This window comes from Lepidochelys kempii, chromosome 2 (genome assembly GCF_965140265.1).
Source record: "Lepidochelys kempii isolate rLepKem1 chromosome 2, rLepKem1.hap2, whole genome shotgun sequence".
Taxonomy (NCBI): Eukaryota; Metazoa; Chordata; order Testudines; family Cheloniidae; genus Lepidochelys; species Lepidochelys kempii.
Genome location: NC_133257.1, coordinates 205,681,120 through 205,708,134, shown reverse-complemented (window position 1 = coordinate 205,708,134; position 27,015 = coordinate 205,681,120). Strand labels below are relative to the sequence as shown.

General features: G+C 41.5%; 1 protein-coding gene across 4 annotated transcripts in view; it reads left to right on the top strand.

Annotated features, from left to right (window-relative positions):
- CHN2 (chimerin 2) overlaps positions 1-27,015 on the top strand; it is a 206,746-nt gene that overhangs the window by 61,311 nt on the left and 118,420 nt on the right. For all 4 annotated transcript variants that reach the window (XM_073333598.1, XM_073333599.1, XM_073333600.1 and 1 more), the window contains exon 2: positions 19,328-19,366. In XM_073333598.1, coding sequence (XP_073189699.1) covers positions 19,328-19,366 — 39 coding nt within the window. The remainder of the gene's footprint in view (positions 1-19,327; positions 19,367-27,015) is intronic.

Genomic DNA, 27,015 nt, shown 5'->3' with positions numbered 1-27,015 from the left:
ACTCTCATTGGATATTTCTCCATTTTTATTCTTAAAAAACAAAATGTAGTGTGTAACTGTTCTTCAGAGAATAATTAACAAGTTTTAAATTATTGTAGTCCCCATTGATATAGGTTCTACTTGTTAGAAAGAATATAGGTCTTGCTGCTTGATATGCATCTTTACTTAACTTAGGATGTATTGCTCCAGCAATGGTCTTTAGAGCTGTAACATCAGGGAAACTTAATTCTGTAGTTTGTGTCTGTGATTAAAGGGATAAACAACTTTTATTCTATTTTCAGCTCCAATATTAGATGTAGTTCAGCACAGCCTGAAGACTTTTAAATGTCTTTTTAATTCTGCCTGTGGAGCAGTTTACTTCACAGACTAATTGCTAATATTGTGATCCACATTTATTCAAGTTGTGCTTTAGCCACGATTGCTGAATTTTATTCTATTTGATATGAACAAGAAGTCTTCTCATTTCTCAGAAGGGAAAATTCTTATCACAGTATTGATGTAGAAACAAGTCTTACACAGGAAGTGAATTTAAAAAGTGCTTGGTACTACTGCTTATTCTGGGGTGCAGGTAATTTTAGATTAAGATTTCCCTAGAGAATGAATAGATTCTCATTAGCTCAGATACTGCAGTGCTCAGCAGAATCTGTGCTCATCAGCTGAATAGGCTGAGAAGTACTATTGTATTGTGGACAATTTTAATCATTACTAATACAGCAATTATTAATTTAATCTCTCACTAGAAGAGAGTGTGTGCTGTGTGGAGCAGCTGTCATTGCTATGCAAGGCTGTTGGGTGTGGCTGCAGAAACCAAATGCTTTCATTCTGGAAGGCAGAGCTCTAGATTGTGGCAGGGAAGGATCAGACAGTGGCATGTTGCAGCTTACAACAGGCTCTAGTTTCTGTTACGAAATACTTGAATACAAATAATATTATTGTTGTGTAGCGCCCCCTCTCCACCTGGTTACCTCCTTTAATGCCAATCCGCTTACAGGTTTTGATGGACAGGTCTGGGTTCTTTTGGATTCCACCACCCACACAGCGGGGTGTATCTTCTTTCTTTTTTTCCTATGAAATTCTTTGGCGGTGCCTCCACCCCCCCTCGCTCCTTCCTGGCAGGGTCACCAGGGCAGCTGGGGCGGAAAATTCTAACTACAGAGTAATCCCAATTTACTTGCCAGATAGTTGGAGACTTCCAAGAAATAACACGAGCACATAAAAATATATTCAACACAATAATTATATTAAACAGGAGACAAATACAACATAACAGGGTAAAACACAATTTTTAGGGTCACCGGTGCCCACACTGCAAATACCCGTGACTCGATGTAGCAAATGTAAATTAGGGTCCTGTTGGTACGCGTACTTTGCTGGGGCCCTTGATGACCTATAACCACAAAATTCTTCTCTGCAGTGGTTTAGCAGCGTGGCTGACTGGGTTCAGTACAGCCCAAAGGACTCACAAGTGGGAGAAGGTGGTAAATCCATCCACAGGTGTAATATGCAGCGGGTTATAAAATCCTCAAACCCTTACTCCCTGGCTTGAGGACACAGTTCAGGGAGTAAGGGGTCCCCAGAACAAATTCCCTGACTAACTAACTAAACGATGGTGCACTCACAAACTCCATGAATGATCCTCAGGTTCGAAGATGACTCTGGACTCCTCAGTCACTGCAGAGGGGCTGCTCTCTGCTGGCAGGGATCCTCCTCAGGCAGGAATCGGGCTGCGTCGGGGGTTACAGTTGTTAAATACAAGGTCTTGCAAAGAACAGCACACCTGATCACCAACCCTGAGATCCTTGAGAGGAGTGTGGGAACCTGCTCATATTGATACCAATGGAGTATGGCAATTTACACAAGCTGAGGATCTGCCTCACCCACCTCCCCAAGTTGAAATAATGAACCAAACTTCTAATGTGGTTGGGGTCTAGTTCAGTAGCAAGTTACTCATTTTGCATACCCAAGAAATGGCAGTTTAATGCTAGTTACATTTTACCACTTACTCTCATTTACATCCAATTTCTGACTAATTTACATCCAGTATCTAATTTACAGCATCATTAAATCATCAGTGAGAATTTGAGTCAGACTTTGGACAGAGGTAAGTAAAATCAGTGATCAAATTAATGAGACAAATTCAGAGCTGCTTGAGCATGGAGCTGCAGAATCTGTACTGGCGGTAGGAGGAAGAAAGAGTGGCATGCTGGCTGGGCGGATATGTACAAGAGCAGAAGCTGGTGTGAGAACATTTATACCAAGAGTGATATCACTGACATCCAGGGATGCAGCAAAGGGTGTGGCTTCGTGGAAATGTTCAATGGTTGGGACACAGCCAGGTAGGTCACATTCAGAGTTAGTACAAAAAGACAGCTGATACACAAAGGCTGCTGAAACTTAGGTCTGGCTATTTTTACAGGAGTCTAATAAGTGCAAAGATCTCATTCATAGCAGACATTGAACACCATTGATTCTGAATCAATCATCTATTGTTACAAAACCAGTGGGGCATTTTTTAAAAGGCAAGTGAGCAAGTGGTGTTGGATTAGTATAGCGCTCTTATTAAAATTAAAAATGGTGTTCTCTACTGTGACAGGGTCAGGCCAGATGGCTACAGGAGAGTGTTAGAAGGCAGATATATTAGTCCCAGATTAGGCAGGTCCATTTTCCCTGGGTAAGGTAACAGGGGCAGTTGCAGAACAAGAAGGAACTTGCTGGAACAAATTCAGGCAGGCAGGCTAATTAGGACACCTGGAGCCAATTAAGAAGCTACTAGACTCAATTAGGGCAGGCTGGCTAATCAGGGCACCTGAGTTTAAAAAGGACCTCACTTCAGTTTGTGGCATGCGTGTGAGGAGCTGGGAGCAAGAGGCACTAGGAGCTGAGAGTGAGAAAGTGTACTGCTGGAGGGCTGAGGAGTACAAGCATTGTCAGATATCAGGAGGAAGGTCCTGTGGTGAGGATAAAGAAGGTGTTGGGAGGAGGCCATGGGGAAGTAGCCCAGGGAGTTGTAGCTGTCGTGCAGCTGTTCCAGGAGGCACTCTAGACAGCTGCAGTCCACAGGGCCCTAGGCTGGAACCCGGGGTAGAGGGGCGGGCCCGGGTTCCCCCCAAACTTCCAACTCCTGATCAGACACAGGAGGAGTTGACCTGGACTGTGGGGTTCTACCAGAGGGGAAGGTCTCTGGGCTGTTCCCCGACCCACATGGTGGATCAGCAGAGACTGCGGGGATTGTTCTCTTTCCTTTTTCCCATGCTGGCCAGTGATGAGGTTAGCTGAGTGAACGGCAGGTTTGAGCCACTAGCAAAAATGGCCAAACTGAGGGCTGCCGTGAGTCTCTGAGGCAAGCAAATCTGCCAATAAGCGCAGGACCCCCCAAGGCAGAGGAGGAACTTTGTATGTATTGCTGTACATGCATCTTTTATGGCAGACTTGTAAAATGTTACTCGTAACTTTGTATTTGGAAGGCTGGTAAACATTCAAAAGGGCTGATGCGTTAAAATAATCTAAATACCTAAATTAAATTGATCTAGCCCAGTGATTCTTAATCAGTGGTACACATACCCCTGGGGGTATGTAGAGGTCTTCCAGGGGGTAGCTCATCTAGCTTTTGCCTAGTTCTTCGAGTGCTTGCTCATGTCCATTCCATATTAGGTGTGTATGTTTCCCACATGCACCGATGTCAGAAGTTTTTCCCTCAGCAGTATCTGTAGGGGACCAGCTCTGGCATGCTCTGGAGTGGCGCCCGCATGGCGCGGTATAAGGGGCACCGCCGACTCCCCCCACCCTCAGTTCCTTCTTGCTGCTAGTGATGGTGCTGGAACATCTGCTGCTTCAGCTAGCATTGATTTCTTCTCTGTTCTTGCAAACTTTGAAATCCTGTAAAATAGCTATATATTGTTAGTCATTTTCTTAGTTACCCTTAGTAATAGTTCTCAAATTCTCTGTTAGTCCCCAACGGGACCCAGCCGAGGGTCAGAGCATGTCCTGGTCCCTAGGCTTTAAGCCCTGCAATCGCTGCAGTCTATGCCCGTCAGCGATTCACATACACAGCTGCCTAAGATGCTTAGGCAAGGAGCACATAAGTGACAAGTGCCGTTGACCCCTAAAGCCCTTCAAGCAGCTCAGGAGATCTTGATGCTCCCAGTGCCGCCCTCACCTGCTCCTGCAGTAACCTGGTCTGGGGGGAAACCCACGTTAAGACCTACGTGTGTGTCCCTGTTCAGTGGAACCATTCCCCATCGAGAGAGACGTCCCACCAGTGTTCGCCCACCCGTAGCCGTCCCACCTCAGGACGGGAGAGGCAGACTGAGCAGAGCCCTCTTTGGTCCCCACACCACAGGGGCACTGATCGAGGGACTAGAGGTGTACCTCGCGGGTAGTTTGGCGGAGACCCTCTGAGGCACATGTCACCTGGCAAGAACTTTGGGACCAGCCCTGACCATCTTCAAAGGCTTGGTACCGATCCCGGTACTGATCAGGTACCAGAGACCACCCATCGCTGGGCCGTCATCACCCGTATCCAAAAGGAACGTCGCCGTACTCAGGACGATCCTCCTGGCAACCGGCTCATAGTAGCTCCTGGTCCTGCTTGGATGTAAGGTTTATTTGTCTTCCAGCCTTCAGTTGAGAGTGACCAACCACCAAGCCCTCCATGACTTCAATATGTGGCAAGCCATGGCCAAGTTCGAAGGGTGGCTCCCTGAGGCTTCCAAGAAGGAGTTCCAATCGATCCTCAATGAGGACATGAGCACAGCCAGGGTGGGCCTCCAGGCAGCGTCCAATGCCATGGACGCTGCTGCCTGCACCATGGCTGCTGCTGTCTCCATGCGGCGAGCCTCCTGGCTGCTCCTCTCTGGGTTGTCCACTGAGGCTCAGCAGTCATTGCAGGACCTGCCCTTCGACGGCCAGGCCCTATTTGCAGAGCAAACAGACAGCAAATTGCATGGCCTCAAGGACTCCCGCACCATCCTAAAAATCTTGGTCTCTACGTCCCAGCCGCGGTGCATAAGTGGTTCAAATTGCAGCAGCTGCTGAGCCAGGGAAGTCAGCCACGGCAGGACCAGCCCCATAAATGAACCAAGGGCTAAAAGCACCGCCCAAGCCACCTGCCTCCACCCTCTGCCCAGTCAGGCTCAACCCGTAATAAGCAGGGGGTCAAACGGTTGTTTTGAGGGTGCGCCCAAGGGCGACCTACCAGACTATTCCCCAGATCCATCCTTCCCTGTGTTCTCCAGCTGCCTTTCCCTCTTCCTGCCTGCCTGGAAGGCTATAACCTCAGACCAATGGGTCCTCAGCATGGTGGAACAGGGTTATACCATCCAGTTCCTTTCTACGCCCCCTTCACACCTGCCTTCCCTATCCCTTTTCAGGGACCCCTCTCACAAGAGTCCTCGCGCAGAAGGTAAAGGGCTTACTACAGCTGGGTGCGATGGAAGAAGTTCCTCTCAAGTACAGGAACAAGAGGTTCTATTCCCGGTACTTTTTTAATCCCAAAGGCCAAGGGCAGTCTATGGCCCGTCCTGGACCTGCGAGACCTCAACAAGTACCTAAAGAAGTAAAGTTCTGCATGGTTTCCCTGGATCCAGGAGACTGGTATGCTGCCCTTGACTTGAAGGACGCATACTTCCACATAGCGATCTTTCAAGGACACAGATTTTTCCTCCGGCTTACAGTGGGGCCCCACCACTACCAGTTTACAGTCCTCCCATTCGGCCAGGCAACAGCACCAAGAGTGTTTATCAAGTGCATGTTGGTGGTAGTGGCTTACCTCAGGCGCCGGGGTATTCAGATCTACCCATACATCGATGACTGGCTTGTCAAGGGCAGTTCCAGGTCTCAAGTCCAAAGGGATGTCATGTCATTCAGGCCATGTGCTGCTCTCTGGGCCTACTGGTAAGCAACAAAAAGTCGCATTCATGCAAGTGCAGAGGATAGAGTTCATTGGAGCAGTCCTCGACTCGATCTGCGCCAGGGCATTCTTGCCACTGGAAACGTTCCACGCATAGACGAACCTCATCACAGAAGTCTCCATGTTCCCTCTGTCTGCAGCCAGGGTCTGTCTGTGTCTCCTGGGTCACATGGCAACATGCACTTACGTGGTCTGCCATGCCAGGCTCCGGGTGCGGCCCCTACAACAATGGCTGGGGATGGTCTATTACCAGTCCCGGGATCCCCTGGAAAAGATTGTTACCATTCCTAGGCTATGCTTACCTTGCTGCGATGGTGGAATGACTGCAGGACAATTCTGGAAGGGGTTCCGTTCGATAACCCCCCTCACTGCATCGAGCTGTGCACGTCTTGGACCTCGGCTTGGGTGCACATCTTGGCAACCGCCAGACACAGAATGTGGTCCCCGGAGGAGGCAAAGTTGCACATAAACGTCAAAGAGCTCCAAGCAGTCCGGCTGGCGTGCGGTGCCTTCCTGCCCCACCTGTCAGGCAAGGTGGTACAAGTCCTGACGGACAACACAGCCTTGATGTTGTACATCAACAGGTAAGGGGAAGCAAACTCATTGACTCTCTGTCAAGAGGCACTCCATCTATGGGACTTTGGCATCAGCCACGAAATCCACCTGGAAGCTTGTCACCTTCCCGGTGTCAAGAATACGTTGGCGGACCAGCTCAGCAGGGACTTCTCCTCTCACCACAAGTGGTCGCTCCATCCAGGGTAGCCTGCATGATCTTCCAAAGGTGGGGAACTCCCCAAGCGGACCTCTTTGCTACCAGGTAGAACAGGAAATGCCACCGGTTTTGCTCTGGGCAAGGTCTGAGCAATGGCTCCCTCTCTGATGCTTTCCTCACATTGTGGTCAGGGAGACTGATGTACGTGTTCCCTCCAATTCCACTCATCGACAATGTCCTGGCAAAGATCAAGAGAGACAAAGCTCAGGTTGTCATGATTGTCCTGGCATGGCCTCACCAACATTGGTTCGGCACGCTCATGAGCTTGTCCCTGGCCCATGCCCAACCTCCCGGACCTGCTGTCACAGGACCATGGTCGGCCCCTACACTCCAACCTTGACTCCCTCCACCTCTCAGCATGGATGCTGCATGGTTGAACCCCAAGGAACAGACCTGTTCAGAAGGAGTCCTGGGGAGTAGGAAGCCCTCAACCAGACTGATTTACCTGGCCACATGGGCGAGGTTTTCCCACTGGGCGTCCAAGCATGGCATCTCTCCCAGATTCCATGATGTATTTAATTTGTGTTCGTAACCAATTGACTTTAAACTAAACTGCTTTGGTAGGATGAGTCACAGGGTCTGCTGGAATTTGTAGCTTATATGCCTATCTTTTTTTAAAAAAAGCAAAACAAAACACATCTCACAGGAAGAGGGTATTTTTCTTGCTGTTAACTAAACTAAGCTTATGATCAAAAATCTGATAGATAACCTTTTTAAATACTTACTTGGCAGTCTTTTGAGTATATGTTCAGAATGTACAAGTTTCTTTTGAGAAACAACTTTTCAGTCACAGAAGTGTTTTATTCAGCGACTCACAAGGGGAAAAACAACCAAAAAACTGTTACCATGAGAAATCGTAACTTCTGTTTTCTTTATAAAAATAAACAATTACTCTCTAACTCATTATAAAAAAGCAAAATCCAGTTGTATAGTTGAGGACCTTACTTTGAGTCCACTTTATTTAAATGTAGTCATCTACCACAGAGAATCTCTATGCATTCTAAAATAGCTAAATGCGTTACATACTTGGCCTAGATGCACCTTTTTATACTTGCAGAACAGGGAACTAGGATGTTAAACTGACTTCACACTGCATTTACATATTCATAATGGCCAGATTCTGCCCTCACTTGCTCTCATGCATGCTACTGAAGGCAGTAGTATTACATAGGTACAACTGAGGATTGAATTCAATCCTCTGAGTCAAATTTTGGATATACTTTGGTTTGAAGTATAGTGTTATATCATGTGGGTACAGAAACATTGTTCAGGCATCTCCCTTCATTATAACAAACCAATCTAAATGAACGAATAGAGTCATTTCTGACTTTGAATTCTATGGATGATGAGCACCTTCAATTATCATTGAGTAAATGGGATTTGAAGGTTCTCAAGACCTTGCAGGATTTGTCCCTAATGACTTTGAAATACATTGTGTCATTGCTGATACAGATGAGAGTTGATCTGAAGCATTTTCTCAAGGTGACATAAATTAATTTTCACTGTGAAATTTTAGGCACGTAACTCCCATTAAACCAGTTAACATTTTGGGTAGCACTTTGACAATGAGCTCTCTATAGCAAGTGACTAAAACAAGAATGAATGGTGTTACAGTTCAGGGCAACTGCATCTGTATTTCCCCCTCTATTGTCCAGCAAGGGCACCCAAACTAGGGTCCCAGCTCCTCAGCTGTCATCTCTCTCAGGCAGAGACCCATGTCTCTCTCCCTTTTGACCAGGGTTTCTCCAGGATGAACAGTTCCCTGCCTACACTGTGTTGTTTCCCAAAATCCTTCTGTCCTCAGAGATGTGAGGCAAGGTAATTGCCAACAGTTATAACTTACCACACATCTCTTTCTAAGCAAACACTTCTTTTCCTAAGGTGAAAACATATCAAAACAATAAAATAACCTAAATTTATGCTAATAAGCTTAGCACAGATCATCCGTGAAGTCCAGCGAGGGCTCTGATTGGTTATAGTCCTTCCAACCCTTCCCTAGGATTGGGTCCCCCCTTTGACCAGAGGTCCTGTCCATTTGCTGGATCAGAAAGCAGGCCCTGAGTCCATTTTAATTCCGGCTATTTAACCAAAAATCATTCTGGAGAATTCAGTTTGAATCTGTGTATCCAAGCTTCTCTTCAGCTGGTGGTAGCTCTCTTGAGGTGTTACAATTTGAGTGCATTTGCTTAACCACCCCGCCACTTTTCTTAGAACCTGGAGGGCTCCCTTCCCCATGGAAATACATACAGTCTCTCAATAGTACATAAATACTTGCATTTTTAATATAATGAATTCCTAAAATACTTAAACTTTTTTCAATAAAATTTAACTTACTTCAGTAGGGTTTGTCAAGGATATTGTCATATCTGTCACAGATGGTTGTGAAAAGTATGAGAATATTGGTTCCTTTCAACTACACTTTCAGAAAACGTTAAATAAGTGTATTCCAAAAATTTTTCTGTTCAGTTCAGATGGCATATTGCTACATTATGATACTATAAGATCTCTTTAGCAGTAATAAAAGTGCTGTTCAGTTGTAAAAGGTTTCTGAAAGAACTACAGACTTTCATAAGGCAATTAAAATTACTACTGAGTAAGGACACTATGGGATAAACTATGTTTTTTCCAAAAGGAAATGATGTGTAATGCTGTTCCAACAATTTTCCAATATATTAGTAGTTTGATTGCTATGGTTGTATGGAAGAATGTGTATTCATATTAATGTTTTTATGACATATGTTTATATTGACCAGGATCTTATTACTGGGTTTAGGTTTAACAACAGGATACAGAAATTTTACAGGTACTATACCGGGGTGGGCAAACTACAGCCTGTGGGCTGGATCCGGCCTGTCAGGGCTTCAGATCCGGCCCGCAGGATTGCCAGCCCCGTGGTGCCGTGGGGCTAAGGCAGGCTGCCTGCCTGCCCTGGCCCCATGCCACTCCTGGAAGTGGCCAGCACCACATCCCTGCAGCCCCTGGGGGGAGAAGGGGGACAGAGGGCTCCATGCACTGCCCTCGCCTGCAGGCACCACCCCCTGCAGCTCCCGTTGGCTGGGAACAGGGAGCCACAGCCAATGGGAGCAGGGCGTGGGGGGGTAGCCACAGATGAGGGCAGCGCGTGGAGCCCTCTGCACTCCCTCCCCCAGGGGACACAGGGACATGGTGCCAGCTGCTTCTGGGAGCAGCACGGGGCCAGGGCAGGCAGGGAGCCTGCCTTAGCCCCACTGTGTGCTGCTGCCACCCCAGAGCCACTCAAGGTAAGCAGCTCTGGGTCAGAGCACCCTGCATCCCTCCTGCACCTCAGCCCCCTTCCCTGAGCCCCCTGCTACACCCCTTCCTGCTCCTCACATCCCTCCTGCTCCCCAACCCCTTGCTCTGAGTCTCTTCCTGCACACTGCACCCACACCCTGAACTCCCTCCCGCACCCAAGCCCTTGCCCCAGCCCTACATTCATGGCCCTGCATGCAATTTCCCCACCCAGATGTGGCCCTTGGGTCAAAAAGTTTGCCCACCCCTGTACTATAGGAAGACTTGTAAAATCTTCATTTCCATCTAAGAAAGTATGAAGCACGGCTCAGCTTCAGTGATAGCTGATAATGATCAATCAAATACAAACATTAACGCCACATCAACTAATAATTAATTTAATTGGCTATCAACTTGATTGATGCACTTATACAAAATTGTACATAAAGAAGAAGAATTCCATTTTAATAAAATAAAAAGGTAAAGTGTGCAGAAAGGTATTGCTAATTTAAGATTCATGAGAATTCATCTCATTTTAATACGTTATGAGAGCACCTGCTATCGCTTTTCTCTTCCTAACTATTACAGGCTACAGATAATAGGCTACTATTACAGCCATGTTAGTCTGTATTCGCAAAAAGAAAAGGAGGACTTGTGGCACCTTAGAGACTAACAAATTTATTTGAGCATAAGCTTTCATGAGCGATGAAGTGAGCTGTAGCTCACTTAAGCTTATGCTCAAATAAATTTGTTAGTCTCTAAAGTGTCACAAGTCCTCCTTTTCTTATTACAGGCTCGTTTACAGAAGCAATTTCAATCAAAAATTACAAGATATTCCCATGCAAAAGAAAGTCAAAGGAGGACTTCCTTCTGTCAGCCTTAACTTTTTTTGTTTTTAAATCCATTAACTGTGAGGAGCGTGGGGGGTTGTACCTTTCATCTCTGAAGACCTAGGTTTGAATCCTGATTAAGCCCCCCAGTTCAAAAACGTACTTCAGCATGTGAGTAATCTCACTGAGGTCAGTTGTTTTTGCCAAGTACAGTATATTTTGTGATTGTTGCAAATTGAGTGAACAAACAGTTAAGCAAATTCACTAATTCATAATGGGTCTCCCAGTCTGTGTGAATTAGCAGATTTCTACTGTATTCTGATTACCCTAAATCTGCAGTGCAGGCTTTTAAAAATATTTGTGTGTGCACATCTAAAAAATGGTAAATGGATGGGTGGGTAGGAGAGAGTAAAAGGTTCATAATCTTTGAAAAGCTGTTGGCGAGCTTACACAATCCAGTTACAGGAATAGGACAACCCCATCATTTACCCTTGAATAGTAAGAAGAAAGAATGCGCCCTTGGTGAGAAAGCTGATAAAAATGACACATGGCAGACATAACAGAGCCACCAAAAGCAATGATTTGGATTTTGCTAAAGGTTAATAACTTTTCAGGGAATGTATTGGCTCCTTTGAGTCAGATAAATGGGCACTGTGTCAATTTATGAGTGTGTTTCTGGAACAGGAAATATGCTGACACTGTTTCAACAGAAACATGTCTAATTGCAATATTTCACCCTGACCATTGTGAATATTTGTTGGCATTATTGCAGTTATTTCAGTCACAAGTATTTCAAACAGTACATAGAATATTTTTTATAATTTGCCTTAGCATGACGGTAATTCTGTATACTGAATAGTATGAGTAGAACTTTCAAAAGCTCCTAAGTCACTTAGGATTTTAAATTCTGTGAAGATCAGTGAGACATAGGCTCCTTAGTGCCTTCGACACTTCTGAAAATGTTACCCTCTGTTCGTTCTTTCTATCCATCCATTGAGGCTTTTATAAAGTCCCTCTCACCATTAGATTCTCAGTGTTGTCTTTGACACTTATACACTGAAAGTTCAACAGTTCTCCATAAACTTTATTATTTATGCAGAAAAGCAAGTAAGATTTTTAAAAAGTAAAGAAAATATTTCTCTCTTGAAAACATTTTTACGGTCAGGTGGATATGATCATTTGAACAAACAATGAGTGCACTAACACTTCAGCAAACAGATAATCTTGCAAATCTTTTTCTGTCAGAGTAGGGCCTTGTTGCCTTTCCTTCTAGTAGGTTTGTACCATTGTTACTTATTTTACTATTCAGACATTGACAGCATTTTGCTATTTGGTGCTTGGTAATTTTTATTGTTGTTGCATTTAATTCAATCACAAAATCCGTATTTTTAATCTGTTTTTTTTTGTGAAATACATCTGATCACTTCAGATTAAATTCCCTATAGAACTGGTTAGCAGTGTTTTATGTAAGCGAAAATACTTTTACTTTTTAAATCTAAAGCAGAAGGATGACAAAGTGAATGAGAAGGGAAAATCTAGAAAGACTGTACTTAGTAGAATGAGCCAATAAGCATGATATATACAACAGTATAATGCCAAGTTTATGGTAGGCTTAAAAGCAAAAGATACAAAATAGCTGTCGTTTTATATTATTCTTATTAAAAGCTTATCGTTTCAGCATAATTACTGTGCAGAATGAAACTCCACCCCTTTTGCTAGCATTTTTGACACTTTCAATTATACATTATTGCTGATTTAAAAAAAAAAAAAAGGAAACAGCACAGTAGGAAACATCTAAAGTCAGAAGGAACATGCTAATTTTTAAACTGTGCTGTAAGTAAACAGATTTGGCGCTTCTTGTTTGGTACGTTATGCTGGAGGTCAAATTCTCTAATAGCCCAAAATATAAGTTAAAGCATGTTCTCATAACTTAATTTTTAAAAAATGGCTGTTTTCTGATGAAAATGAAAGTTTTCCAATAAATCTCTCAACTGCTGGTTTCTGCATGGGCATTTCTGTGTTCTGCATGAAACATTAAACAGTGTCTGTGACACATTGAAATCTTTCAACAGCTCCATTGCTAATTATTAACTATGGGGGGGAGTTCATTTTGCTCTTCACAACAGTCTGATTTAAGAATTCAGTGAGACTCTCATATGATTGTGTGGTTTATTCATTATTTAAAGAAAAGAACTGCCTTTCTTAAAATGCAAGTCAAATAGGATTATAACAGCTGCTTTAATGTAAGTAAAATAACCCTGCAAATGACAAAGCAAAATCTGAAAATATTACATATTTAAAATAGTTTCCAACATTACTGCAACTGGTGCAGTGATATGGTGAACTGAGGTAGTTTTGTGTGTGTATACAATTTGCCAGAGGCTCTAAAACAAACAAAAGTATAATAAGCACTCACCACCTTCTGTACTCTCATTAGGAATTTAGATAAGAAGTGAAAAATGAACATTTGTTGTTGGTAAGTAGTAAGTACACAGTGGAAAACAAATAATGCAATGATGGCTTACGTGTTGGAAAAATTTATGCAACTGTCTCCTCTTCACTCCCCAGCCCCCTCCAGTCATTTGTATATTATAATTGCAATTACTTAAAAAAAAATCTGTCAATAAATAGTGTTGTTTAATCTCACTATTCTGAAAGACAGCCTTTTAGTTAGCAGTTGCATGACAAGGTAGATATATATTTAATGTGAAGAACATTGTAAACAAGAAACCATGAGTTTAATCTTCATCCTCATTTTGAATAACACATTTTTAAAGAAAACCCCTAGATTAAATAATACACTGTTATAGTAGAACTGTATAAAATCTATCATTCATTCACAGAAAATTTATATTCAAAAGCTGAATCTTTGAGATTGAACAAAAAATTTTTAGCCCTGGTTCAGAAGACAACAGTAAAAAAACAAAAAATGGTAACCAAGAGACTGAAGGAGTGGATTGTGTGGGTTGTTAGAACTGCACACTAGCCCCAGTTATTGACCCAGTGACTCCTAATGGCCTCTTTCTTACCATTGCCCACATGTCACTGTGGTTCTCAAATTATTTGTCAGAAAAAGAGGAGGACTGAAGTTGGAGCACTGATGGCAGAAAATTCAGGTTTAGGCAGACAGAAGTACAAAGATTTTCTATAAGCCTGCATTGAAGCCATGGCAAAGACAAAAAGATCCTTTTCCTCCTCTTCCATAGTAGCTGCCAAAACATGGCAAACAAGCTATTCAGGGTGACAAAACCTTGATCAGACAGATTGCCCGTATTCCGCAACAGAGCCCAGCCCTACTTGCTGGGGAAAAACTAAGATTTCAGAGTTACCCAGGTTTGGACACTGCACAGAGCCACTGTTAGTTGGAATGTAGAAAGAACGATATTACTATGCCATTTATATACTTGTGGGAATGATACTGTCACTATCATTTAGACAGTATTGTCAGTTTTTAAGCAATCCTATTGACAGGACCTCTGGATAGAAATTAGATAAATTGTAGAACTATTTTGAAGTGGATCTGAAATAGTTACAGTGGATTTCTCTTCAAAGCTAAGAGGCCAGTGCACTAGAGAGTAAATCCTGATTCTATGATGATAATCAGTAGTAGTAACTGTAGAATTTAATTTTGATCCATTACCAGAAGCACTGATTTTAAACTGTCAATATCAAACTATTTGGAGGAAGTACACTGAATTCTTTTCAATACTCCTGACAAGCTACAATGGCAAGACATCTTTAAGTAAGAAATGCTTTCACTCACTACATGTCATATATGGATCTTAGCAGTTAGAGCTCTTTTCCAATGGGTCATCAGTCCTAAAGTTTAAAACAATCAAGAGTATAGCTTGATTTCCATTGGATTAGATGTACTTTGACTACACAGCGTTCGGTATTTAAACTCCCGTACACCAAAATTGAAGAGCAATAAAAAAAAGCTGATGGACTTTTTTCTGAGACTTGACAATTGATCACCATCTTTGTGAACTGCAGTAATTGATTCAGACTAAATCTAGATTAAAATAACCCTCAAATTTTCTTCTTCAACCACATTCCAATGAATAATAGGTGATGTCTTTGGTGGCATAATAAAAATCTGGTCCATGCATGGAAAAAAATGAGACATGAAGTCCATGCATTATAGCACATACACAGTTGTGTGTCTTGCATAATTACTACAGTTGCAATAAAATAATTATTTAGGTCTATAATTTGTAGGGGTGGTGGTTGCTGCGCAAATAAAATTTGAATATGGACCTCAAGTCTTGTTTTTCACAGGTTGTCCCTCATTTACCAAACATCATTAGTTTAAGATGTTGGCCCTTTGTCTTTAGTTTTCTTTAATTTACAAAAAAAAAAAAAACCTTGTTACATGGATCTTGTATCTTAAAGCTGTCTAAAACCTTTCATACGCTCTTTCACTGTAAGCTTCATATTTATTCAACTGCTATTCTTCTCCTTCAGCCTTACATGAAAATATCTTTCTTAAGCAGTTTTTATTCTATTTCTTCTTTGTGAAGACTAAAGCAAATTAACTGTAGAACTAATCTGCCGTTCCTCATTCCCGTTTTCCAGTATCATTTTTATTTGACCAATTTTCTCCACTATTTTTTCTGCCTTATATGACTGAACTACTGTATATCGAGAATCCTTTGATTTGTTGAAATATTTTCTGAAGTCAGCATTCAGCATTTCTTTTGTTCTCTCTATTATCCATTTAACTAGTTCTGGATAGTTTTTTAGTTATAATAAATATTTGTCTTCCAAATTGGTTGTATTTCAAAGCCTTTGATAAGCAATATTGTTGTTAGTATTCTTTATGTGAGTATCTGTTGCCATTTCTAGTCTTTCCAGCTCTTTTTATTAAATTTATGTTCCCCCTTCTGTAGTACATTCCCAATATAATAAAGAATTCAAATAAAATCCTCTGGACATTTTTTAGTCTTTCAAAGTCAGCTTTTCTAAACTCCAAAATGTTTGTATTAGAGTTGACCCTCTGACATTTTGTGATTGTTTCACATTTCACTGGTTTTTAAGTGATGTCTAGTGTCAGCCTTATTTGTAACACAGTACTTGGCTCATTTTCTGAAATTAGGTCCCAAATACTTATTGAAAGTGTGGGTCATTCAATAAAACAGCAATAGAAAACAAGCATTTACTACCTCTAGGAATATGTCAGCACATTTATTTTTGCATATTATTATTATCCAATCAGCACCTAATTACTGTGATCAAAGCTAATGTTAATAGGCCCTCACCTTCCTTCAACTTGGGCACTATTTAAAAAAATGACATGAAACCTGGATTCAGTGGTCTCTCTTCAAACCACCTGCATCTATAAAAAATAGACAGAAACAAAGAATATTAAATTGTCATAAAGTAACTGAGGGGATCACCCAAAATCTGATAGACGATCTCAATATTCCAGTGATCCAAACCAGGTTTCACCTGATGGTGAAAAGTGAAGAACAACCCAGGTTATTTCACTTCACATATGAAATAAGAGGGGGGAAAATCTGCAATATGTAAGGTCTTACATTTCAAAATTTGATTGTTGATTATCTCTTGGCTTGCTTACTGTTTGTGGAGAATGGATATGACCAGTTTTCTATTCTGCTAAATAGAGGCAAAAATGAAGTAGCTAATGGTATGAGTAGCATCCATGGGGCCAGGAAACCAAAAAGGAGTGGATTACAATAATCTAGCTTGCAAGTGATGATGGGACTTGTATGATTACAGTTAGGTACATGGGGGGAGACACTTTCCAAATAATTCAGAGATAGCAATAGATACCCTGAGCCATGTTGAGAGCAGCCTTGCATGATACCTGAATTCTGCACTGTCCTATTAGTAGTGGATTCACCCCCTGTTAATGGACAGATTCTACCTGTGAATTCCATTACATGTATCCCTGAGCCAGAAACAGGAACATTGTTGCTCTGGATTGAGTTTAAACCAGATGTCCATCTCTTCCCCAAAGACCTATGCCATGAAATATCATCCATCATGGTTTGACAGTAAATAACACTGATAGTATTTACACTGTGTGAATGGTAGGCATTATTATATGAGTCATGTATACTATATGATAAACACCTGGAGGAGCAGGATGGAACTCTGCAGTGTCATGCATTAGAGTCTCTTAGTAAAGGGACGTAGGTGCTCCTCACCACTTGCTGAGAGCTCCCACTCAGGAACATTTTCATCCACTGAGGAGTGAATCTATCCCCCTCCCCTCAGGGCCAACAGCCTGACAGATCTGACATAATCAGCAAGTGAGAAGATTGTCCTTTACATTGACTAATGTTATCTCCATACCACAAATCAGTTTGAAACTAGACTGTACCGTGTCAAGCAGTTTATAAACATTTATAGCCTTTTTTATGTACAAGAACATTACCTGATTCACTTTGCTTTTTCTGCTGCTACAGCTAACATTCATCTGTAAGCAGAGGTGATGGAACAATTTGTATTGGGAGGAGGGGGGGTTGGGTGCTGAAAGACATACTGTAAACCCTGTATATAATGGAAACCACTTCAAGCCCTGGGGTGCTGCCACACCCCCATCACCCCTAGTTCTAGTACCTGTGTCTTTCCATCTGTCCAAACTGTGTATACTTTCTCACCCAACAATTCATAGGCTTTCTTTTTCCCAGATCAATATCATAGATAAACCAATAATTGTTACCTTAATGGTTAAAGAGGTTAATGGAAAATATTGCTCAATTAGTAAAGCAGATTTTGTTCTGGGAAATGCAGAAAATTTTTAGGAAGCAAGCCGTGGAGGTGGATATAAACTCAGTAATAAAATGCATGGGGCCAGATCCTCTGCTATATTGTATGTCAGATTTTGTTTCTCCACTGACCCTGTGTATGCAAAGACCAGAGAAAAGAATAAAGTTTTTGACAAAGTATTGTATGTGATTCATGTTATTAAGTTGCATTGTGTTGAACAATATGTGAAGAACCAGTTATACAGAAGACCTGGAAAAAGAATGTATTTATAAGTGTAATCTCATAGGGAAAAATGAGTGGTTTTTCTATACTTGCAAGTTTAAATAAAACTCACTGTTTTCATATTAATGTCTTCACATAATATAAAAAATAATTACCAATTATAATGAAGTAGAAAGCTAGTTACCCTCACATTGCTCTAATATATGCACCTCTTTTGATCTGAAAGCCCTTTAAATTTGGCAGTGTTATCTACAACAGATGAAGTGGATTTATTTGAAATTCAAGTCTAGTGGACTTCATGAGCAATATATCTGCAAATTGTTGCAGGTTATTATCCCAGGCAATAACTGTGATAATTGCTAGGTTTTCTCTTTTTAAAAACAAAGTAGTTAAAAGTGGCATACTGTAGTTAATCATTAACATTGCCAGTAAACAAATTTTTTCATGGAGGTATATAAAATGTGTGTATTTATAAATAGACAGGGAGAGTGAGCTGTTAAAATATAACTTAATTACATTAGCATAACTCGAGTGGGAGTTTAGTAAATATCAAATACTTTAATTAGCTTGCATCTTTTTATTTGGAAGATTAATGACACCCCTACATGACTGTTTACAGTGTTTAACAATATGACAGTTTTGTGCCAAACTAGTATACATGACCCCTTTAGAAGTAGCTGTATATTTAACTGTTAGTATTCAAGCTGGGTAGGTTGTTGACAGTGGGGTACTTTGGGATCTCTGGATATTAAAGCATGAACCTTTAAAACATGAGCTAAAATACACAAGTCTGTTAGCCCAGGGTGTAGCAGGCTTGCCCAGTCAGTATGACACTCTGTCCTCTGCTGTTGGTGGCTGGGATATTTATATGAGCCTACTACAGCCTTTAGTTCAAGTAGTAAAGGCTCATGCTTTTAGATCTCGAAGTCTAAGGTTCAATTCCCACTTCCAACAACTTTCCTGGGGGCATCATGTAATGCTTTTGGTAACACAGAACATCAGCTTTTTGTCTCCTGTGTTGGTCTGTTCTTTGATAATAATTTTAGTCTTTTACATTCAGTTGCAGTTTTTCCACTGTACATTTTTTTATTGCTGATGCAGTTTCTGGAAAATTTGTAAATCACATTTGATTAAATGTAAGAAAATTAATTGAATCATCCATGTTGGAATCATTGGATCTGAACACATCAGAGTCCAGTCTGAGTCACACACATTTATTGGCATGTTACTTACTTTAAAGCCATGATAAATAGGTTAAAAACCTGATCTGAAATCAAATTATAATTTGTTTTATTATGCCAAGCCAAGTAAATACTGTTTGAACTCCCTCCCTAGCTGACCAATCAAGTTAATTACTTTAAATATATTTGTGAGAAAAGGAGCTATGTGAAAATTGGTAAGAAATTAATTCTGTCATATTTTAATAATTTGTAAAAATGATATTGAGTCCATAAGTAGTGAAAGTGATATTCTTCTCTAACATCTAGAAGTGTACTGTAAATAAACATGCAGTTCTTTTGAGAAGGAAATGGGAATATTGCTGAAAAGCTGTGGTCTCTACAGTTTGACTGAGTGGCCAATTGATTTCTTCTTCTTTTTTTAAAATTCTAGATGCTGAAGAATACCAGCCTCCAATATGGAAATCCTACTGTGAGTATATCAGAAATCAGAATAAATATCAAAATCCTCTTAAAAGAAGTTTCAATGGAAGTTGTTTTCCCTCTCTTTAAAACAATTACCTACGCCCATTCAGCTCTTGTGAAAGTAGGTGCATTGGCAAACTGAAGTTTTCTTTTTATTCAGATAACAGATACAGTATGGGTTGCAGCAATGCAAACTCCTGCACACTCCCTCATTGATGTGATGTTCTATACAGGCCATTTCTGTGGGTGATAGTTTGATCTCCCTATCCATTCAGATTTTGTTTCGGAGCTGAGGCTGCCAAAAAGGATTCCTGTTATGGCAATGAGTTCTTCACTGTGCATACTTGCCGAGCCTGAATTGACCTGAGTGAACCAAATTTTTTTATACAGGCCACAAAGCTACCTTCAGGTGATGATTGTTTTTGATCCCTAGCAATTTAATCTGGTTTTAAATTGGTGGTTTAGAAGTAAAAGGCCCAATATACTATTTTCAGTCTTCTGGACCATCCAGTTCTCCTACTTAAATATCATTTATATGAAGTGTAATGCAGAAATACGTTGTTGTATGCTACTTTTATTCCAGTTACACTGTACTATGATGTAGCACTGAGCTGAGACAAAGTAGTTGGCTTTTAAAATCTTGATTAAAATTTGATTGTAAAATTAATCTTTTATTTTAAAACTTCACTGAAAATTTTAATGAAACTGTAGTGTTGTTGTTGATTACCACATCATTATCAAAATGAAAATGCACAAAAGTACAAAGCCATGAAGTTGTGGGAACTTAAGGCACTGATTCACCAAAGTATTTAAACATGCTCATAACATGCTCATGACTTTAAGCACACAAGTAGCCCCATTGACTTGAGTTGCATACAATATTCAGTACCTTCCTGATTTCAAAGATGTCTCCTTAGAATCTTAGCACTGTGCATGAATGATCTTAGAAACATAAGAGTTGTAGCCCTGTTGGTCCCAGGATATTAGAGAGACAAAGAGGGTGAAGGTACTGTCTTTTATTGGGCCAACTTCTGTTCATGAGAGAGAGACACTTTTGAGCCTACACTAAGCTCTGTGTGGCTCAAAAGCTTGTCTCTCTCATCAACATAAGTTAGCCCAATAAAAGATATTACCTCACCTATCTTGTCTCTCGTACAAAAGTAATACAGCCCCAAAGTGCATTGTTTTCCACAGATTTGGTAGAATTATAAGATTATTGCTGGGAATACTTCTCCCTAAACTTGTGTTTTGCCACTGCCTTGTTTTTTCTGAGGAAAAACTAATTTGTTCTAACTTAATAGAAACTGACAATGTGATAAATTAAGCCTGAGCAAGATTATATTGACTTCAATGGAACTAACGTATGCATGCTCTAAATTGTGCACACACTTAGTAGCTTGCTGAATCGAAGCCTACATTTGCTACTTCCCCCCTCCACTAATCAAGCTGTACTGAATTTTACTGTTTTCAGAGACAAAATCCTTCCTTTAAAAAAATGGCAAAATTAACCATTTTGAGAGAGGTAGCCTGACTATACTTGTGAAGGAGTTCTTTAAATCAGTGATTTTTAGAGTGAAATCTTGTCCCCGTAGAAGTCAATGGAAAACTCCCGTTGACTTCAGTGGTCTCAGCCATTTTGGTGTGTGTGTGGTACAGCCTTTTTTGGAAGAGTCCGGACAGAGCATGAGCTTTTCACATCACCCCAGAACTGTATCACTTGTCTTCTGTTGATCAGATTAGCACAGTGCAGTGAAGTATTTTTTCTTAGTTTTTGTTTTCATGAAACAGCCCATGGAAACTTTTAAGCAAACATATCTAATTTACAGAGCATGATAAATAAGTTATTGTTCAGATATATTCAGAATCCAATTTTGTGGTTGACGACCAAATCATCTCAGCTTCTAAACTTCATGTCTGAATGACTCTGGAGTAATTAACACAGCCCCAACTTGCATTGTATTTAAACACATTTGATAGTAGTATAAAATTACAAAGATTACTGTTGAGAATATTTCTCTGTAGACATATGTTTTTCATTGCAGTCTTGGTTTCTTTGAGGAAAATCTTTTTCTTTATTCCTTCCAAGAAATGGACAATATGATAAGTTAAACATCGGGAAGATTATGCCCAGTGGCGGTATTAACCTATGAAATGATCTATCACTGTGTCACATCATAGTTTTTGTTTAAATTAGTGTATGTATTTCTCTTGAAGTGTCTGTATTCATTGATATTGATCATTATTCATGTATTTGAGTTATTTTTTCCCTTTTTTTTTCAATTTGTCAGAATACTACTAGAATATCCTGTATACAATTTTTAGTTTAAAATATCTTTAATTACTGAGACAAGGTAGGTGAGGTAATATTGGACCAAATTCTGGTGGCATAAGTAATGTTCAGAGCTTTGTGAAGCTCAAAACCTTGTACCTTCCACCAACAGAAGTTGGTCCAGTAAAAGATATTACCTCACACACCTTGTCTTTCTCATATCCTAGGACAGACATGGCTGTAACACTACTGCATGCAACATTTAATTTCTGTATAAGTTTAGAGGCACTATGTTGTCTCTTGATATTTATTGACATACTAATCAAGCTCCCAATCCTGCAATCTGCACCACGCTGGTGGAAGAGACCCATTTAAGTTTACACTGCTCACGTGCGTGCAGAAATCCATCCATATGGAACAGCTTGCAGGATCCAGGCCTTACTCAATGACATAGCCTAAAAGATTGTTTTAACAATATTTGGAATCACAGCTGTGTAGGTCTGCTGCAGAGAGGATGCCTATTTCTAATCTCTGAAAGGTCTTCAGTCAATGATTGTATTGTCAGAAGATGCACCAGACTCCGTTCCATCATTTTATTAGGGGATGGAGAAGACACATGATCATTACTTTGATATTACTAGTGGGAGCCCTGGTACAAGTTAGGAAGTAGCTAGAAGCCAGTGAACACTGAGCTACATCTTGGATTAAATTTCTATCTCAGTAATCAGTCAGTAAGTAAACATGTTTCCAATCGCTAAATTGTTTCCGTGTTCTGTGGCACATTAGGAAGATTATATTAAAAAATGTCTTTTCCCCTTCTGTCATTACTGAAGAAAGGAAGATAAGAACTGTAGTGTAAGCTAAACTAGTCTCCACTCTCTGTTTCATATGTGAAGCAGACAGTTATTTTTATATTTGAAGTAGAATAGGAACAATTTTTGTTTTGGCTCTCTAGCAGCACTGTATGTGTGCTTGTCTCTTGGAGAAGAAGAGGACCCCAGTTTGTTCTATTCTTAACTTGTTCAAGATTGATATGTTCTTAGGGTATGACTACACTGCAATTATACACCTGTGGCCGGCCCATGCCAGTTGACTTGGGCTTGTGGGGCTTGGGCTATGGGACTGTTTAACTGTGTTGTAGACATTCAGTCTCAGGCTGTAGCGCAAGCTCTGGGACTCTGCCACCTTGCAGTGTCCTAGAGCCCAGTCTCCAAACTGAGTGCAAACATCTGCACTGCAATCAAACAGCCCCTTAGCCTGAGCCCTGTGAGCCTGAGTCAGCTGGCACGGGCCAGCCAGGGGATTTTAATTGCAGTATAGACACATACTTTCATTCGGGCTAGCTGTGACTAGTTTCAGCATTTGAAAAGATTGTCCTTGTCATGTTGGTGTTCACCACACAAGATGCAGAGGGCATATCCTAGCACCAGCAGACCCCAGTAACCAACTCCCTCTGAAACACTTACTTCCTACCCCTGAACAGCTGGCAAAGGGAGAGTAATGAGGTAGAACATCTGAGTCAATGCTCAGTCAAAAACTAAGGCTCCCTTTCTGTCATGTTCTTAAACATGTGTCTGAGACCGTATCTACAGTACCACTTATTCTGGAAACACTTACGTCGCTCAGGGGTGTGAAAAAACACCCCTGAGCAACTTTAGTTTCAACGGTATAAGTGGTAGTGTGCACAGCACTATGTCGGTGGGAGAGCTTCTCCCACCACATAGCTATTGCCACTCACTGAGGTGTTTTTATTATGTTGTTTGGAGAGCTCTCTCCCAGCGGCATAGAGTGGCTACATGAGCGATCTTACAGCTGCATTAGTACAGCTGTGCCTCTGTAAGCTCGCTAGTGTAGACAAGGCCTAAGTCTAAGTCAGTGAGTAATCCCACTAAAGTCAGTCAAACTACTGATATGCTTACAGGTAGGCATGTGCTCAAGCACTGCTTAAATTGAGGCCTTGCGGCATAAATCAAGGATCTTTTAAAAACTTCTCCAGAAAGGAGGCAGTGGTTTCTATAGGTCCTTAAGTAAAAGCAAAGATGCACATATTCTCTACCCATCAGAGTGTAACTGATCATTAATCTTGTATACTTTAAGAGGGGAGTCTTGAGTTCTTGACACATTACAGAATTTAAAAGGCAGCTGGAAATCAGTCACTTTCCCTAACAGAAGGAGGGTGAATATAAGGTTTTCAAGTGCCACCTGGGAAGGGATCTACAAATATTACACAAAACGCAGGGAGGCAGTGGTTGAGAATCCACCTTTCCTGTAGACAGGAAAATCAGCCATGCCACTGCTCAGCTGTGAGAAATTTCAGTTATGGGAGAAACCTCTTGGCTACTGTGAGCAAGCCCAAGTATAACGAGGGAGAAACAAGAAGAGAGAGGGCTGAAGAGTTTTGGACTTCAAGGGAGCAACAACTCTCTGCCACAGGAGCAAATGTAACACCGACAGACACCGGTCGTCGTCAAACCTGTGACCTTTGGAGCTAAATACATGAGCCTCTACTGTATGAGCTAAAAGCCACATGGCTCTTAGCTAAGGCTGTAGAGCCAACTCATTAATCTCTCTCTCAAAGTGGTCTCGGTGCCACTAGATCGGACAGAGCACCACACCCAGGAGGTGTGAGAGTTACACTAACACCAGGCTGGCTCTGAGCTTCTTAAAGGTTCCTGAGTACAAGAAAAGAAAGTACATGGGGATGAAAGCCCTGAGGGTCAAGGGCTTTCTTTGGAGTTCATTTATATTCTATTTATATACTCTGCCTTTTTGTTGATTTTAATTTTAGCCACCACTGCCTGGGTGACCCAGACCATTCGAATTAGGATTTCACCCAAAGTGGTGGTATCCTTGACCACTGACACCATCATTTTGTTGCTTGACCGCAATAGGTTTCACAGTTAGAGAACAGGCTCTCTTGAAAAGGAACTCCAGAGTTTCCCTTATTCATTCCAAAAGACAATTCAAGCCCTGTTCTCCAGCTGTAACAAAACAAGAGATGCGCATGCCCTCTAGTGCCTGTACAACAGAGCAAATGATTATTTAAAGTTTTGTTAACCCTTAGAAGATGCTCAGATTGGCTGTAGTGCATACCAGTGTCAAACACACCACTTGCATTACAAAGTTATTGTTCAAATGCCCGCTTAAAGCCATTTTTTTAACTTTGATATTGCATTTTACACCCATTATTTTTGTGACATCAGTGTGAACTTCATCTGTGTTTGATGCTGGAACAAAGAGCCACTGCCAGTCTGTGGCAATCTCTAAGTAACAATGAATCCACTTTTTCCGAAGGTTAATTTTTCCAAGGCAAAAATAATAATGAATCACTTGGTTGAAAACATCTCCTTTTTTTGATCAAGGAGAATTTGTCTCTGTCTGTCAGCTCTAAAGGTAGAGGTAGACTGGGTCAGATGCAATCGTATATTAAATACTATCACCAGCAATTATTTTGCTGGCATTTCAAGGCACTGTCTTCCTATATATTTCAAGACTTTCAAAAAACAGATGTCTGGACTTTTCTCAAGTTCTGAGCATCTTTAGCACTCCTGCTAAAGGGAATGCCATCAGAGTCCTGAGTGCTCAGCACTTCTGAACATGTATTGAAATGAATGGGAGCTGCCTAGTGCTTATCACTTTGGAAAATTAGGTCACTTAATCAGCCATCTAAATATGGTAGGCACCCATTTTGTAAAATCATGGCCATAGTATTTTATTTGTATTTGAATCACATCCATAGACTTAAAAATAATAAATATTTGATATGTGAACAAGGTAGAACACCTATAGAAAAGGACACAGCTTTTGATATCCTTGATCACTTTCACTCTCCTCCTTAGCTTCTCTTTGTTTCTGAAATGCTGTCCTTGGCCTTGACACCATCAGCCTCTTTCTCCAGCAGTTCCTCTGGGTTGTCTTGCTGTCAATTTAAAGTTAACGTGACCAAAACGGAACTCCTTGCCTTTCCAGTTTGCAACATTTCCTTGTTGAATTCGCTTGCTTGCCACCATCCAGCAAGTCATTCAGGCCTATGGCCTGGAGTCATTTGTTACTACTGCCTCTTTGTGATGGGGTCCTTTGCTCACCGCTGGAATGCCTCCTTCTCCTGAGGTTTAGTGCTGTATGGCAATGCCCCTTCCTGCAATTGCACACCGTTTCTCTCTCCATCTGCAGCCTCACTCTCACTGCAGGAGATGCCTCTTCATGTCTCAGCCCTCTGGCCAGGACCCTCAGAGTTTTTCCCCCTTCTGGGATGGAGTCATTCAAAGTCTCTTTTTTTCAAAGAGCATCCAGCAGTCCTCGCATGTGGTGCCCTGACCCTGTCACTCCTGCAGCGACCCAGGCACTCTTCCAGTTCACTGCTCTGCCATTACAACTTTCACAGTGAACCAGGGCCTGCCCTCTATTCTGGGTTCCAGCCCAGGGACCCTACAACACACAGCCAAGGTCTGTTCAGTCCCAAAATTTGCTGCTTCCTACCCTGCATCCTATAGGCTCTTTTCTCCACCCTGCTCTCTTCAAGGTATGCCCTTCCTTCAGGCCCAGGCCTCCAAGTTCTCCTCTTTCCCTGGGTTTCTTCCATTGCTCTCTACTAAACAGAGGGTGACTACAAACTTCCTCCCAGCTGCCTTTGCTGCTGCCAGCTTCCTGGCTTTATACTAGCCCACCCACTTCTGCACAGGTGAGCTTCCCCCTAATTAGGGCTTTTCTCTCACCCTTAATTCTCCTGCCTTGCAGCCTACTTGGCTGATTTGGCCCACCTGGCCAGCTTAGCCCTCTCAGAGCCAGTGTGGGAAGTACACCCCCACCACACTCTTCCTCACCCAGAGGGAAGATCCATTCTTTGCTATTCTGAGCTATAGATCTACACCAATAACTGCTACTAGATAGAGTCCAATACAGCTCCTGATGGGAAGACAATTCAGAACTACTGTTCTGACTTTGGAAAAGAATCTGTCTCCAAAGTGGCCAGACATGACGAGAGTAGCCAAATGGGTAAAAATGCGAAAAGGACTTACAAACACTTCGATGCTAGACATCACTCAGAGAACGGCCAGATCTAGAACCTGGTGACTATGTTTGTGACAAACTGGATGGAGAACTCCAGCTGTCAGAAGGAAAAGGAATTCATTGCCCAGATCATATGTGATTGAAACTGATGGTGGAGAGTTCAACGGAAACCATCAACATCTTCAGTTTGTTTCTCAGAAAGAACAATCAATGGAGCAAACTCTACGGATGACAGATGCAGAACAAGAAGAAGACTAAATGATTCTGAACAGACCACACCCAGTCGTTGCAACTAATGGACAGCCGGATGGACCAAGTTGTTACACATTCAGGTCTTGTATAGAAAACCAGTAAGATTCTGAGACACTTAATAGACT